This window comes from Gavia stellata, chromosome 11 (assembly GCF_030936135.1).
Source record: "Gavia stellata isolate bGavSte3 chromosome 11, bGavSte3.hap2, whole genome shotgun sequence".
NCBI lineage: Eukaryota > Metazoa > Chordata > Aves > Gaviiformes > Gaviidae > Gavia > Gavia stellata.
In genome coordinates, this window is record NC_082604.1 from 20568430 (window position 1) to 20586063 (window position 17634).

General features: G+C 37.2%; 1 protein-coding gene across 1 annotated transcript in view; it reads right to left on the reverse strand.

Moving 5' to 3' along the window:
- ATP11B (ATPase phospholipid transporting 11B (putative)) overlaps positions 1 to 16502 on the reverse strand; it is a 55377-nt gene extending 38875 nt beyond the window's left edge. The window contains exons 1-8 of the mRNA XM_009822032.2: positions 16443 to 16502; positions 13280 to 13396; positions 12359 to 12448; positions 9124 to 9204; positions 4751 to 4858; positions 4414 to 4542; positions 4185 to 4288; positions 1998 to 2045 (exon numbers count right to left, since the gene is read on the reverse strand). Of these exons, the coding sequence (XP_009820334.2) occupies positions 1998 to 2045; positions 4185 to 4288; positions 4414 to 4542; positions 4751 to 4858; positions 9124 to 9204; positions 12359 to 12448; positions 13280 to 13396; positions 16443 to 16502 (737 nt within the window). The remainder of the gene's footprint in view (positions 1 to 1997; positions 2046 to 4184; positions 4289 to 4413; positions 4543 to 4750; positions 4859 to 9123; positions 9205 to 12358; positions 12449 to 13279; positions 13397 to 16442) is intronic.
- Positions 16503 to 17634: the final 1132 nt, after the last annotated feature.

The following is a 17634-nucleotide window of genomic DNA, read 5'->3' on the forward strand; positions in this document are numbered from 1 at the left end:
TTTGTCTTACTGTTCCACTAGCTGCACCACAAGCAGTCCATGATCACTACTATATAAACAAAGCTCTTATACTTGAAGTTCCTTTGAAAGCATAACCCGACTTACAAAAAAAAAAAAACAACCCAAACCCACACCCACCTCCCACAGTTAAACATTTAACTTAAATGTTACTGCAAATGTGACAGTTACCATCACAAATACCGTGCGCACCAATTATGCACATGGATTATGATAGGTTCTTTACATTACACATACATATGTTAGTATTTTAGGCTAGACTCAAACTTTAACTGAAAAATTGAACTAAAGGGGAGTAAATGCTCAAGCATTTAACCTGTTCTTATATGAAACTTAATGTATTTTTCTGGATTCAAGTGTTTTTTGCAGTTTGTAAAACCAGTGTGACAAACCCAGAATACAAAACCTGAATCAGTGCAACACAGACTAGACAAGTTTATCTTTGACAGTCAGAAGATACAGCTCCACCAGTAACCAGAACTTGCAATTGCTTTTCACACTCCCTTTAAACTGGCTCTGTTATATGTTGTCAACTAAATTATTTTGATAGATTATCCCAAAGCTGAACCTGCCAAGCTTGGCAGTAATGAATTCTGAAAAGCTCTAAGTGAAGTAGCACATCAGGGGACCTTAGAAAACAGCTGAGTGGGTTTTTGGAGGGGTTTGGGTGGGGTTTTTTGTGGGGCTGGCTAAGGCATTGGACTTGGGGCCAAGTGATCTGCCTTCTACATTCCCGTATTTCTGCAAAACCATTGACAAATCATTCATACCCTCTGAACTCCATGTTACTCCTATCTAAAATTGACAGATGTTTGCCAGCCTCATGGGAGGCTCTCAGATTGAAAAACTTTCAGTTCTTCAGACTGAAGGCACACATTACTTATTAAAGCAGTATTATTTTTTATTTGATTCAGGTAGAAATTTCACTAAAAAAATGTGTAATGGATAACATTTTGGACATTAGAAGAGCAAAAGAATCGTAACAGATTTATCTGTTTCTGTGACACATTTATACATCATAACATAGCACTTCACATATGAAGAAGAGGTGACCACATTTTTTGAAAGCTTGATTATCAACAACTCTCAAGCGAAAACAATTAAATAACTTGCATGATAAATATTGCTGAAAATCTGGCCATTTCTTGTGAGTGATTTCCCTGTCTGTATTTCAAACCATGACCTTTCTCACTCCTGTTCTTCCTATTTTCTCTCCTGTCCTTTTGTGGTGGGGGGAAGTGAATGAGCAGCTGTGTGGATGCTTGGCTGCTAGCTGGGGCCAACCCACCGCAATTAGCAATCTTTGGAGGAAGTCCACATATAGGTCTGTAAGTGGCTTCACATCTTTATTTTTGTATTTCCACATGTGTTTCGGTGTGTGCTACTTGCTATGACTGCAGAGGTTGTGAGGACATGATTACGTGCACATAGCTTTATGTGCACACAATTATGTGTTGACTATTACAGATGTACGCACGTACCTTTACAGCCTAGGTAGTACAGTAGTTTGAAATATATACTAGAAGCTACAAATTTGTAGCAGAGGCTTTATTAAAACTGACCAATAATTTCTAGGAATTTCAACTGCAAAAACACCTGCCCAGTGCCTATGATAAACAGATGACAGGGGATCTGTTGTAGTCTATGTAATATGCCTCTGGAAAGTGTTTAAGATCAATAAATGTTTTCAATAACAAATAGCAACAAAGTTACCAGCTGATTACAAGTGCCTAAAAATTATGCCCTTCAGAACAGCCAAGCTTTCCAGAATTGTCCCATTAAATCTGAAAAACTGGGTAGTAATGAACTTTCTTTCACTAGTTTTTTCTCATCTCCATCTGAAGTATGCAGCTACCATTGATACTTCCAGTAAAAATACCCCTCCTTTTCATATATTCAAAGCAGCTCTTTTTCGTGATGGTCATGATTTTAACCACCTCCATCAGTTCTAAACATTAATCTTACAAAATTTTACTTACCGTACGATTTCTTCAGTTTGTTGACTTATAGTTATTCTTCCAACAAATCTATGAAAGATGGCCATATGTTAGAAATATCTACATAAAGACTAAAAAAATGTAAAAATGTAAAAACCTCCTCTATATTTACAAAAAAGTCATTAATGGTTCACAAGTACAAAATAATCAACTTTTATTAACAAACAAGCTAAAACAATATGGCAACACCAGCAATAATTTTACTAGAGACATTTAACAACAGAAACATTTATCCTTGAAAAGAACAGTCATTTGAGAAAGCCTATTAGGTCTCATTAATAAAACCACAAAAAATTATATTTCTTACTTAGTTAAAACAGATTGTGACTTCTTGATGCTTCAGTAAGAAATAATTTGTCCAATATAAGTTAGCATATTATCCATCAGAAATATAATTTTTCATTTAATAAAGCCAATCCACTCTGTTTTTAAAATCTGACACTTGCATATTTAGCATGACCCCAGCTAGGGACATAAGCTTCTATAGTAACTGTGCCTTAACTTGATGTTTTCTACAAGCTGAAGATCAAATATTTGAACAGCTGTTCACACTAAGTATCTTAGTTTTTAAGAATTTAACATTTCTCAAAGATCCCAAAGCTTACTTAAGAATAACTGCAGTGATATACTTGGATTTTGAAAACTACTACTTGATTTCTACCATATTCCATTACACAATTCAGGAGAAACTTGGATGGGAATATAACTTTTGTTACATATGGTGCTGTGGGAAGCAGGGCTTGTTAGCTAAAAAGTAACGGAATCTGACTTGAGACAAGTCAAGCGGCATGCTTATCTTGCACCCATAAGCACCAGCCTTGGGCAAGAGCAGGAGTTGAACAACTTATCTTGCAAAGATGTGAGGACTCGTAGTCTAACTCTCAAAGACCCTATATCAACTGCGTGACACCTGGGGTGACATGGAGGCCTCACAGCCCGATGCTGCTTCAGTGAAGCCCCAATGCCTTTCTCCCTGCCCCCCTCACCTTGATCGACAATGCAACAAGCCTTGTTAAGAGCCAGTCAGCACACGTTAATTCACTCAGTTCCACCTCACCAAGAGCATAAATCTGGCATTTAGAATACTCCATTTTGAGGAGAAGAACTCCAACTATCAGATGGGTCTGGACCTCTCTCCTCCCCAAGCAAGGACGCCTCTTTGGCAAGAATTGCACCTCTGACCATGTCAGATGTTACCCAGGAAAATATTACTAACAAAAGCGCTGAATTACTAACTCGAGCTTGACTTTTGCAATAAGCGTATTTATCAACGGCCATTCCAAACTTGTTATATCTGTCGCCTTAATAAATTATCTATGTTTTCAACTTTGCAAAACTGTTTCAGTGAAAGTCCTTGAGAGGGCTCTCACAGGCAAACATTGACTCTGATAAGTGGCTAACCACATAACACCACAAACTGTTGACCAAGTCTGGGACTAAGGCCGGATCCAGCCACACCTAAGCTCCCTTCTGAGGAGGAGTTTAGAAAGCAAGGGGGTCCGTCCTGAACCCCATGACTCAACGGGAGGGTTTCCCTCAGCTGCGTGTCAGACTTGTACTCTTAATGCGACAGATGCTGTTTTACAGAGTCTAGGGCACTGCTTGCTGACAGTAAAAGATGAAATCAGATGCAACTGTTCTTAATCTACATTTTTCCTGCTGAAGAACAGAGTCCAAATCTTCTCTTGAGCATAGGCAACATAAATGTGACCAACACATATCCTTACAATTAACATAAGCTTACAACAATTTGTTAAAGTTTGAGTTAATTCCATGAAAAAAAAAAATACACTATATAGTACTGAAATCTCCTGACAGAGCCTTATACAACTCTTTCTCCAACCTGCTCAGGCTCGTGGGCCGTTTAATTTTTTTTAATTTGGAAACAAATCTACTGGTTAGAACAGAAATATACATAAGTCTCACAATTAAAATCCAAAAGGTAAATATTATCCTGTAATTTCTGATTTACTACTGAAATACTCAAATTTAACTTGTCACTTGCAACTTTCAGTGAGCACATATGTATAAACACTTATGCTAATTATTAAAACCTAAAATTTAAGCAGATGTCTGAAGCTCTTTTAATCCCAGCGAGTTCCATAACATTCCTAATATTAAACACTTAATCTTAATTTAATTTCAAAATATTTACCAATAAAGCAATACCTGTATAGATCTGCTTCTGGCTGCTGACATTCTATAACAGCTACAAGTTTGTCGAGGTTGGTAACAGACTGCAACACTGCTGTTTCTGGAACTGCAACATGTGTCTGTAAAACAGTGTCTATTAAGCTAACGGCACAGGACTACCGAGCAGGGGAACATATTTCAACAGGCTGAAATAAAAATGGCATCGCAAATTAACTACATTCTATTTCACAGCAGTAACCCAGACCTTAAGATTGGTCTCTCCATCCAAACTTGCGGTAGTAACATGGCATGAACCGTTGACTCGATCAGATGACAGAAGCACCAGATCAACAGGAAAAGTCTCATCTTTGGCTACTCTGACAATGTCCCCCACCTAATGAAGTGAACACAAATGAGAAGTGTACAAATAAGAATTTTAAAAGAGAAGAATTCATTTTAGCATTGTTACCGAATGAACATGAAAGAGGCCACAATGATTAGTAATGCAACAAGAGGTTTAGCCCCACAATGATTAGTAATGCAACAAGAGCTTTAGCCATGCAATAGAAACACAATTTTCAATTTTGTTCTTAGGCACGTACCCGAATGTTTTTAGATCTAGTTTTTACAAGGCCACCACTTCGAACAACATAAACTGGAGCACCGTTTACTTCATTGTCTGCTTTATGTCGTAGCCAGTCTTCATAACCCTGGGGAAAAAGCATACAAATTTACTTTTTAAGCAAGAAACCTATAAAGCATAACAAATATTTCTAAGCAAATGTGCTTCGCATTACTTGCTGCATAGCCTGAATACAGTTACTAACTTTTCTTGAATTTCTACTACAACTGTTACTCAAGAACCTGGGAAACCTCTTAATTTTCACTCACTTTATTTACCTTTACTTATTTGTGTAAAGTAGCAGAAGTGGTGAAGAAACTTAACAGTCCCACGTTCTGTTAAAACAAACAGGCAGTGACATTTTCTGCAGATGAGATAAACAAGCACTCATTCAATCTTTTATCTACATGGATTAATATACCACAAAACTGGGAACAGTCTCTCTTATGGGTTCTATTTTCTTTTTTTTATTTGAGAGAAATAACAGACTGAAATTACTTCCTCATGTCATACCATATAGCACTTCTTATAGTTACTGCCATAGCCTATGCATGAAATCTTAAGATTTCTTAATTTTTTATGACATACTATTCACACATCAGCTCTGTATAGCATGAGAAGATGACTGAGGTTTTAGTTCTTTGTGAGTCCTAATGCAATAGTTTGCAGCAACTGAGTTTTTAATTGATAAACTAAGCAGTTTTCCTTTACCTGATATTCAGCATCTCTTTAAGCACCCTTTATCCCATGCACACACATACAAACATTAATGAGATTGAATCCAGGTATATTATTCCCCTCCTATTTTCCTAAACTATTAATAAATTGCTTATTTAATCTAATAGCATGATTGTCAATAGCATGATCTCTGATCCCCAAGTCTAGGTACTGATTGGAAAGCCCCATGAGCAAGCACAAGAAATGGATCAGTCCATGCAGGAAGTTCAACTGCCTCTTACATGCTGGCAAGACTCCTACAACTGATTTGCGGTAATAGAGACATTTCCTAAAATGTTTTCCTGTAGGTATAAAAAAATGTGAAAGAGTTAAAACCACTTCCTTGGAAGTTTGCAGACAGAAGAAAAGGGCCCTCTGAAACAGCAGGCATAATCCCAACTCATCCTAGAACGCTACGAACTTTATCTATGAATGTCATAATACAAAGAATACTAACGCAGATGCAGTTTGGAGAATTCTGCGGTTGACTGGAGTTTGGAGGAAAGTTATATGATGAATTTGGCATGTTAAAAGTATAGTTTTGCAGTTCTATCTTTATGCACCTCCAGTGTTACTAGCACAAATGAGTACGGACACCACAACTGCACTAACTAGGTTTAAAAAAACAAAAAGAAAAGAAAAGAAAAGAAAAGAGGGAAGCTCTATATGCTAACTGCTTAAAAATACATAATTAAGAAGTGTGTAGTAATAGCAGCCACACACAGAGATACTGGGAGATCAGAATCCTAAAACCCTAAGTAAGACTCTTGAAGAGCCCTTCCTAATCAGTATGAAAAAGCATCAAGAGTCAGTACCTACAGCTCCTTGTTAAAGGTGACTGACAGAAGAAAACAAGGACTTAACTAACATCCAGTAACCTTGGGGCATTTGTCTCAAACCTGAACAGCTGAACAATATGGGCATTTGGCAAAGAACTGAAATTTACCATCTTTAGAAAGTACAGATTTCAGCGCTTTCTCCATCTGACACCTATTGCCTACAACACAAGGGTAACACCTCACACCAGGGAATTCTTAAGAGCCAACTTACTGTGGTCAGTTCCAATTCCCCCAAAATTTAACTACTGCAGCATTTTTAAGACAGTTCCTTATCCTCACTTGCAAATATTGAGAAAGTGTTGTTAAAAAGAAAGATGCAATAGGAATACAGGGAACATTACTTAATCACATGAACAGAAACTAAAGAATAAAATCCCTCAATTAAACTATATTCTTAAGTCCTGCTTAAATACCTGCAAGAATGTACTTGAGAAAAGGACAAAATTAACACACACCTGCATATTCTATTACCAGGTTTTTCATTCTCAGTTTAGGTCTATATTTAATCAAAACCTGCAAAGTAGTTGTTTCTAATTTACCTGACAGTCATGTAAACATCTGTGTCCAATCAGCTTGTTTGTTAAATACCTATGAACTTACTGAAATGGACTAAGTTCCCTAAAGTTCCTTAGGAAATACCTTTATTTTGTTGTATTTTGTTTTGGGGTTTAACTTTATTTTTTGTTTTATTTTCTAAATTTGGACTCAGAATTCTGAGAACTGCATACACATCTTCATAGACATAAGGAGGAAAGCGCTCTGGCTAACAAGACAGACAAAATGACACAGCATGAGCCGCATCGCTTTGCAGTCTTGTATGTCCTTCTTCTGACCTAGGTGCAATTACACTTCTAAGAAGAAAAAGTTCTATCTCCTTGGCTGAGACTAAAATAAGGCTGAGTTTTGAGGTTTGCTAGACATGGCACGTTTGCTGGCCTTCTGGAAGCAGGGGAGAGGTTTTCCACAAACTGCTGAGCTTCTCAAACCCGTATACGGTTGATGCTGCTGTTTTTCCCCTTCATCTTTTGAGAAACTACTAAGTTGTAGTTTAACATTTAACCTGATGTAACTTCGTATGGAGCCAGTGTCCCACAGCTTTCAAAAGGGGTTTCTGCCCCTAAAATCTGCTTCCTATTCCACTTCTGGTTTGAGAGAAAATGGGCACTGGTTTTGAGACCATACTGGGTATTTTCCCCTCTGCATTCCAACAGAAGATTTATCTTCCTTGTCCAAGGGCAGCCTGTTGGAAATAACACACTGAATTGTCTTTCCAAGATAACAGCTTGCCTGTTTGCCTACTTTGCAGCAGGTAGGATAAACACAAGAGTCCATTAGATCAGTTTAGGTGGTTCCAATAGTCCTTTGCAGAGATATTGAGACAATCAGAAAAACTCTTGATGCTTGGCAAGTCACAAATGACTTGAAACTTCTAGAAGGAATGCGAGAACCTCTATTCTTTGCAATTGATGGTAAGATACTTAAATTTCCCAATTTAAGATCGGACATCTGGAAACAACGTGGTAATAGATTATTTTGGACTATTTTATACTTATACAAGTCCAACTTCCTTCGGGAAAAAAAATCTATTATTCATAACTAAGTTGCACAATCTCTTTCAGTTCACACAGCTTTAAGGGATATTTTCCATTGCCTACTTATGACTATAGCTCTTGAATATGTGATTTTTTAGGGGTGGCTATAACAAGTGCAATTGAATAGGATTAGGGCATTCTACATACACAAACTGCACAGCAACAAGATGAAATGTTAGTTCAAATATTACTCCAGCATTAAGATCCCCTCTGCCCCAAACACCATTCTAGCCGTTTGAAAGCTAGAGCTATTTTTACTTTTGCCCTATTTTAGGGTAGCTTTGGGTCTTACTGGCACAGAAGGCAAATTGAAATTCCAATTGTAGCTCCATAACAGTCTCCTGCTTACTTTTCAGTTGCTATGACTGCATCTCTTCCCCAGATAGCACTGTCAAACCCTTTGAAGGGGATAGTTCCTGAAAATTACCTCCCTGCAGAAGAGATTATAGTTTCTATCCACATCACCTCTTTATTTATGTGCTTGTTTCTTTCTCCTCTTGCCTTAAGGTTTTAAAGAAAACAGAAGATTGTTCTTCTCTTTTTTCCCCCCCCTTTTCTTTTTTTTTTTTTAACATTCTCCTTCCAAGGGCTCTAGGTCTCAGTAGGATGTAGTACGACGCTTGAACAAGATTTCTATTAAACTCAGAAGATTTTTATTTCAAGTGCTATAAAGCACTCTAAAATGTTTTATGCAACCAAAGAAAGAAAACAAAACCAGAAGCTTTCTAAACTGGACCTTTTACCTGGTACAGGATTACAGTTAATATATATTTTACACCACGAAACATACTCCTTGGGGCAAAATTTGCCATTTAACTACTGACAAACGTGGATTGCAGCCTTGCTTCATCTACCCAAGCTCCTTTCTCAGTGTGTCATGTGGGAGGATTGGTTTTAATATGCAGCAAGGTGTGCCAAAGGAATAAGTGAGGAACTTTCAGAAAGGTCTTATAACAAGCGACATGTAATGTTTAGACAAAAATGCTGTCTGACAGTCATTCACTGTCCATTTAAGGGTACCGCAGTGAGTCACTGAGTGCTTGACAACTAACCAAAATGCTCAAGTTCAAGCATCTAACAAGAAACATTAAATACAAAATCCTTTCTAAAAATAACACATTTTTAATTTATTTTTAGTATCTAAACATCTTGGTCAGACCTCTTTACCTTAGAAAGACTTCATGCTACAGATTTTTTCTCTTTACCTGTTTTATGGCTGTCACAGTTATGACAAAGAATAATGGCAATCCACTGGTAATAGGACTGGTAGGTGTATCTATCATGAGCTAAAAGAGAAGAAAATATGAAAATTAGCCCCAATTTTATTTTTACAATTGTACTTAAAAAAACCTCACTGAAACAAGATGACAACTATTTTCCAAACTCCTCATTATAACCTGTGAGTATTTTTAGTGCACTTTCTGCAGTATTTCTGGAGCAAAACTCAGTCCTGACACCTAAATAATACATGTCAATAATGATGCAAATAAAGATTCTAGGGCATAGAACAGACTTAATCACATTTGTAATGCATGTGCCAATTTTAAGAGTCCTTACTAAAAGGAAGATATGTTTTCATCCTACAAAGATGAATTCAAAAGTATATTACAAAGGAAGGAAACCTACATTTCACAAAGCTGTTTCAATACTCTATACAATCTACTGCTTAACAGCAATGTAGACTACAATAACATCCACTTCAGAAGTGAAAATAAAGTTAAAAATAGTAATTTCCAAAAGTTTAGATATTAGAGAACACTTTCTTAGACTGCTCCCTTCTAGTTCCCCCAAGTTAGCATGCAGTTTTTACAATTTGTGCTATTATCGCTGGCATGCCAAAAGTGCAGTGTATACACTAAAATTCTGTATGTGGCGGGGGGGATGTTAGTGGTTCTCCTCTGCTGCAGGAAAAAACCAACATGGTCAAGTGCTGTAATGAAAATATACACAAGAACTATTCAAAACCACGGACATTGATTTGATCCACTTTACCTGAGACTTATGGCATTGCTTTGGGAACCATTAAAGAAGAAAAAAAAACAAAACAAACCAATCATACATGAAGTTTACTCTTAAGAGCCAAGAACCTCAGAGAAAACAGATTATGCCACCTTACAACACATGCATGAGCTTTTTTTTTTTTCCACTGAAACACAGACAATTATAGAACACAACAAAAATCAGATCTAGCCTGCAATATTGTCTGTTCTTCAACTGTAGCACTGCAATTTCTGCTTGGCAGCATGTTGTCCAAGAAAACCCATGCCAAAAGCATCTGATTTTTGGCTGGATAGGGTTAACCGTGGCATTTCTGCCATCTACACTCTCTCCTTCTTTCTCAAGAGAGACTCATACATGAAAATGGAGCAAGTTTTATGCTGGTGGAATTACCATGGCAGCCTACTTCTTTTGCCTTTTTTACTAGAACACCATGGCCCTTAGGCTGCTACACAGCATGGACACACATCCATCGCACAACTGGTGTGGAGCCTCACGTGACCAAAATGCAGTCTGTCACCATGTTTCTGGCATGCATATGTGAGGTGAACAATGTGGACTGGATTGTGCTGCATGTTTAAATCACGCAATGAGAACCTGCCCCAGCTCTGTCATCCCCAGTGGAGTAAGGTGGTAATGACAGACACTGCATCTTGGTCACATGAGATTCATATGACAGGAGATCAATTTTTGAAGGCACCTTTGCCTTATAAAAAGAAAAAAATATTAGATAGTAATGAACTTCCAAATGGGATTTGAATAAAAACAGAATTCCTTTCTAACAGAGGAACAAAATGACTGCAGCTTTTCTCCTGTTCAGTTTCCAAGAATACAGACATATAGACAAGACACTTCCCATACAAATTAGGGCATCCCCTTGAGTCACAAACTGAGAGAAGGACAGAATTACACTCTGAACAGAAGTTCTCCCTTTAGATCCGTATTTGTTCATGGACATCACATTTAGAGATTACTGAAGTCTAGAGTTTGAAAGGAATGTGACTCAAAATTGAGCTAAAGAGGTAAATTTGCATAACAGCTTTAAAAATGCAACACCGTCTGTGGTTACTGTAAGTAACATTTATGTTCCGTCTCCGGCATGCCCCTATCTTCCTCATGCTACAATATGTTAAACAGCATGAAACATCATAACAGGTATGACAAAACCAATATCCTTAACTAGGAAGATAGGATGGGCAATGTATTCTGTTAGACTAAGTTAGAACTATATGACTTTAATAGCTCCCAACACAGGAATTTTCAGCCTATTAGAAAGTTCATTCTTTCTAAATGTGAAAGAACAAGAGCAAGGGACACAGCAGACAATGGATTAAAAATTGCAGAACTGGCCCTGCTACTGACATCTTGCACAGTCACATACAAATCTTATGAACACTTTACTATTCCTGTTTTTTGTGAAATGAGATACCATCTTTTTCAGATACATACTGTAAATATTGGTTAATCACTGTGGAGGGCTGTACGTGTTCAAAGCATTCTATTTTATAATGAAAGAATAGTTTGTGTGCCCCAAAATCTTGTGTCTGTCTCAGGTATTAATGTTCTTTCAAAAATTATTATCTCTCCTTATAACCTTTCTCTCACTTATCCTTCATCTACTAAGTCTGCAATAGCTCAATAGAATTCAAGTACAATTACAGAGTTGGAGGTGCAGAGATCACAGAAAATTTACAAACTGTCATACTTTTAATATACTTGTGGATGTTCTTAATTAGAAGAAATATACTCTGCTGTAAAATCCACAGTAATATTTCTGACCTATACTGTATCAACAACATCAACTGATGTCTTCGAAACTGACAAACTGTCAATCCTAGCTGTAAATTTTTATGTGTTCATTTTAGCTGAACAAATTGAATTTGAGGATCTTAAAACTGTGTGACAAGAGTGTGTTGATTTACAAAATCAAGATTCCACCTACAATGAGAATATACAATAATCTATGCTCAGCTCAAGAGCAAGCATACTGCCCAATTTGATGAAAGCGAACTTGAATATCTGCATTTCTGCACACTAAGGTCCAAGAAGCACTTAAAAAAACCACAGAGAGCAAAACTCCTGGTTTATTCAAACACCACCAAAGGCCACAAAAAAATCAAAAAGCATCTTTGGAATTTTATTACTAACTTAACAGATTTAAAATTGTATTTTGAGGCAGACAATTGATTCCCTGTGCTGGGAGTGCAATGGACTTCGAAGCTGCACACTTAAATACATTAGCATTCATGAAGACAAAACCTAAGGACAGTACTTAAATTTGGATATAATTCTTTCTGAAGTTATGTTATTTTCCCAGAGAAGTTGGAAATGTGTTGTTTTTATAGCAAGAATATGTAAGTAGAGAAGTTAAATTCATAGAACAAAAATCAGTGGCAGAATTTACAACATAAATTGCAACTTCCTGAGTATTATTCAACTTACCTGAACCAAAAATATAATCAGAAAATAAAAGTTGGCTACTCTTCTGAACTGCTCAAATAAGTTTTTTGGAACAAAATTCCACACTGTATACTGAAGGGAAAAAAAGGGAGAGAGAGAGAACAGTTATGACACACCGAACAATTTTTCAGTGAAATTCAGTTCCACTTCCATCAATCTATCTTAACCTAAATATTTTCATTTTCCATCTCCCCTCTCCCAAACCTTCTTCTGGTCTTGCCCTACTCCCACACAGAACTGCTGTACCCAATTTTTATTTATTTATTTAAGTACAGCTAGCAGGGAAGCAGGGGTAGCAACTGCATTGCCTTTACAGTCAAAATCTTAAATGTTCTCCTACCAACTGGGATAGGAGCAGCTGGAGTCATTTGGCTGCTTGCATCCTGGCTAGCAGAGACGAAATTAATTCTTGCAGCTCTAACTTTCTCTCTTACACTACAGCGACAAGACACATCTCCACCATCAGTCTATTGATTCTAATCCAAGGTCACACTAGGAGGGAATCTGCAATTGCAGTCCATTGCTGATTTATCTTATGCAGAGTACCAGCTTACAATCTGGCTATTTTATAAATCCTCACAACCAGCTTCATCCTTCCTTTTAAGTGGTTCTATGCATCACATCCAGACATGGGCAACACTGGTTTAAAACCTACTTTTCTTCAGAAATTCTGACCAACATGCTTAATTGTTCTGTACTTAGTCAAGTTCTGAGGAAAGAGGGATGAGAGCAGAAGAAAAACTACATAGGAAACAACCTAGCTTTTTCCTGAAAAAAAGTTGAGCTTGTTTCATTTTGAATACTGTGTATGCACCATTAGACATAATACACACATGCACATTTGCTACACAACTTCTTAAGTAACATATCAAGTGGTTTTCCCATGACAAATCAATTCCTTACCTTGGATGATATGATTCTGTTGTCAGCAAACTTCTGAGGAACATAATGGCCATGCTGGGGAAAACGATTTGCTATATAAATAGTTCTTGTATCGCTTTGATGCGGTGGGTCAAAACCCTAAAACACAAAATAAAAAAGATGATCAAGAAAGACTATTTTATTAACTGAAGTTTTGTAAAATTGTTATGTTTGTGCTGGAAAATTATATCCAAATATCAAGCACCAGTTTTAGAATAGCAGCTTTTGAATGGCAAAGAAAATTAACCTGTAAATTAAAGTCTGATGTGTCCACAGAATTTTCAAAAATGGGGGGGGGGAAATCTCAATTTTGAAGTTGTGTACTCATTCTGGAAAATGAAAGAAAAGATCCTAAGCCTCAAAAAGGATAGAGAATACTTGCTATCATGCAAACTTGAAGCCCTGTGAAACAAAAAAGAAGAAATAGAAATGGAGATGAGAACATATAAATTACAAAACCTCACGGCCGTGCTCATGATAACCCTAATAAAACAGATTACGAGAAAAGTAAAAGGTCAAACCAAACAAATCATACTAGTATGTTGTGATAATTGCTTTTGAAAAGATTCTCACCAGCTTAAAAACAAAAACATATGCATCTGACTAGACAATAGTATTTTTCCAAACACGTTCTATCTCGAAGAACAAACATTTTCCTAACCTCAAATTCAACTCTTAAGCCTTCCTGCCATTACCACCAATTCATACGAGTGGTAGCCACACTGAAAGCAAACTCATAACAAAAAAAAAGTTACTCAGAAATACTTATCAATAGTTTCCTGCCAAAACAGAAGATCTGAGTGAGGTCCCTTGGAACCAAAGCCCTGTTTCAGGCCTAATGTTCAGTATTTTCACCAACTGCCTCTGCGAGAGGAAGGGGAATACAGGTGTTAAATTTGCAGATGACACCACCTCGGGACTGCAAGAACACCCAATTCAAAATCATCTTGACCAACCAGATGCACGGAAGACTAAAAGATACTGCAGTTAGACATAATTAACTGCATCTACAAAAAGAGATTAAAAGCCTGTATAGGATTCCACAGAAAAAGATCAGAAGGCTATAGCTGACCACAGGCTGAACATGAGTCAATAATGTCACCCCATTGAGAAAAAGGCCTTCAGTACTACGGAGGCTGGAGGAGGAGTGAGAGCCACAGCTGAAGAACAGTGAACCAATGGACAGCATCCACAGGAGTGGAACATGAGCCACAAGAGATCCTGAAAACATGACCTATAACACAAGGCTAAACAATCTAAAAAGCAAAAAGCAAACAAATTAGGCTCATTTAGCCTAGGGGAGAAGAAACTTGGGATATACTAGCACATCTTCCGATATAGAAAAGACTGTTCCATGGAGAAAAGGAGTAATCTGAAGGACAAAGACAAACAGAAGCAGGTTTAAGTTGCAGCTAGGAAAGTTTAGTTTGGATATTGGAAAAACAAACAAAAATTCCTTTCTTACAGAAAGGAGTAATTAAAACCCAAAATAAGTCACATGGGAAGGTTGCAATGTCTCTGTAACACAAGGGCTTATATCTAGGTCATTCAACTCTATCTTGAATTGAGCCTTTCCTGGGGCTATGTGACTCACCAGAATCCTTCCTAGCTCTAAGGTTTTGACCTGGAGAAGCAGGTGATGGCAAAAGACGACAAGCAAGACAGTAAAACAGTAATAATTCAGATAACAGGCCAAGAAAATTACTAAAATAAAACCCAAAAAGCTGTAAGACATGGAACAAACTAGTGAAATTAAATTTGGAACTGTTAAGTTGTTCGATAAGGAATCAATGACTGCCTGGGAAGTGGTGAACTTCAGCATGAGCGTCACACATTCCTAATCTTAGAACCGACTTTACGCTGTACACACAAAGTTTCCTTGTTCTTTGATGCCAAGCGAAAGGACAACTGATGAAACAGGTAGAAAGGGCATTACCAGTTCCACTACTGGAGGCAAGGAAACTACCTTTTCAGTTGTATTGTTCCACTTGTGAAACCAGGCTCTGACCTTGATTCATGTCATAAAAACTGACACTTCACAGAACTCCAACAGAAGATACTCCTGTACCATTTAACTACAGAGGGTGATGAACAGCAAGCACAATGAGCTACATAAAAAGTGGCTGGTATAATCAACCAAGAATTTTCTTTAATCAGTAAAGTTCTCTAAGACAGGGCATTAGGTGTGTTCACATTCAGGATGGTGTCATTTTAAAGTAAAGGAATAATTAAAAAAATCCTCTCAACCATACAAATTTTTGTATTTGGCATCATTACTACAGAAACATTCCACTTCAGAAAGAAAGAGGTCTAGAAGAAGGAAGGGAGAAAGAAAGGAAGGGGGATTTTTCAGAGAGATTTAAAGGAGAATAAACTTTAGATGACAAGCAGTGGAAGACTGCTTTCCTCACATGCTCCAGTATGAAAGCTTATTTAAAGGTAAGAATGGAGCAGGGAGACAAAAAGTAGATAGGGGAATGGACTGGAAGAATTATATAAGATGCCAAAAGCAAAAAGAAAGGAACTGTTCACAACTTTAGGAAATACAAACATGAAAAGTAAGATGAAAAAAAAAAAAATGTACCTGTTAAATGCTGACACAATATTTAAAAGGAGAACAATGTTTGTAGCAGAAGCACTTTGGATATCTGACATTAGTGACATTATTTCTAAATCAATCCAGAAGATGCCACAATAAAAGTGTTTTGCAAGTAAGAAAAAAATGTGCTTCATTAGTAAGACTAGGTACACAGCTCTTTTCTATCTCAGAAAATGTCTGGCACTCACAAAATGCCAGACATCCTCACTTTGGAAAGTCATATTCTATAGCCTGAAAAAATTCCACTCTAAAGCAAACAGATGTAAAGCAGGGGGAAAAAAAAAAAACCACAGAAAAAGCAAAGAAAGCGACTGGCAGTCTTCTGATGGTGATAAATGCTAATCTCCATGCCACTCGCTTGAAGTTATTAAAAGATAAATGAAAAATTTCAGAGTGACTAGCGTATCACTGCATTTTTTCCAAAGTATTTAAATGCCCCTTTTAGGCCACTACCTGAGCACCTGGAAGTTGATGAGTTTAATGACATTTTTATTACGAAGAGTAAAGACCTCCATAGAAGTCAAGCCTAACTGCACGAACGGATACCTCCACTGAAGCAGGCTCAAAAGCGAGGAATCTATTTTCCAAATCAGAATCCCAGGCCATACGAGTTTACAGCTGCAGTTGTGCAGCTAAACCAGCTTAAAATTGCCATCTACACACATTTAACTCTGTTTTGGTGAAATTTATCATGGAGAAAGTGCAGAAGCTTTGCAGTCAGCAGACCTTAGGAGATGGCAATGCCCAAGCAAGGCAGGCTGGGGACAAGAACCTCTTCAAGTTGTCAGAGCTATAGTTGGAAAAGGACACATCCTTGACAACCTTAGTGACTCGACTGTAGGCACCGCAGGAAGTAAGTGTCAGAGCTGGGAACAGAACCCAGGTTTCCTAAGTTTCATGTCTGTAACTATAAAAGATCATTTGAAATTGCCTAACAACCCTGTCATCACATAATTAGCTGGTGAGGCCGCAACCAAGCAGATCTTCCAGAGAAATTTTAATTATACGTCTCTCCAAGGAAAATTCTGCACAGACATTGAACTTAATTGTTCAAGAATTGAAATGCCTTTAACTTTTCTGTAACTATGGGGCTGGTCACAGATCCTGCTCCTGACACAAAACTGATTTGCAGCCCAAATTTCTGCCCAGCAAAGGGATGTTGCATAGCACCTATATGGACGCCAGCAAAGAGTTTCAGAAACCACACTGTTTCCTAATTTCACTTTTAGACAGTTCTTTCTCTTTCTAATGTCATTATTAAACTCAGCTGCAAAACTAGGGTAACACGCCCTTGTCAAAGGATTTCTGCAGCCAAATCACATGAGCAGAGAATCTCTAAGTTAAATATTGAGTCTTGCAAAAAGATTCAGTTGTCAACAATATCTTTCAATAAAAGTTAGTTTTCTGCAGTTATCTAGTGAAGTGATTTCTATCTAAGTGCATAAAACCTTGACTTCATAAAAAAATAAAGCTGAGTTTATTACAAATCCTGATATTTAAGGCTTCTTAATCAGGTGTATTACATGAATCAACTGTAAATAAAAATAAAATTTAACCATAAGATTAAGTGACACAAAAAAACATATAAATCTGTTTGATTCCAACCCCCCTTTAGGCTGCAAATTAAATCTGGATTTATTGGCTAAAGTTCAGCCATTTAGCTGATTTATCAACATTAACCAGACATTATCCACACCTGGAATACAGCTCTCATATTTAATCTTCGATACACACCTCC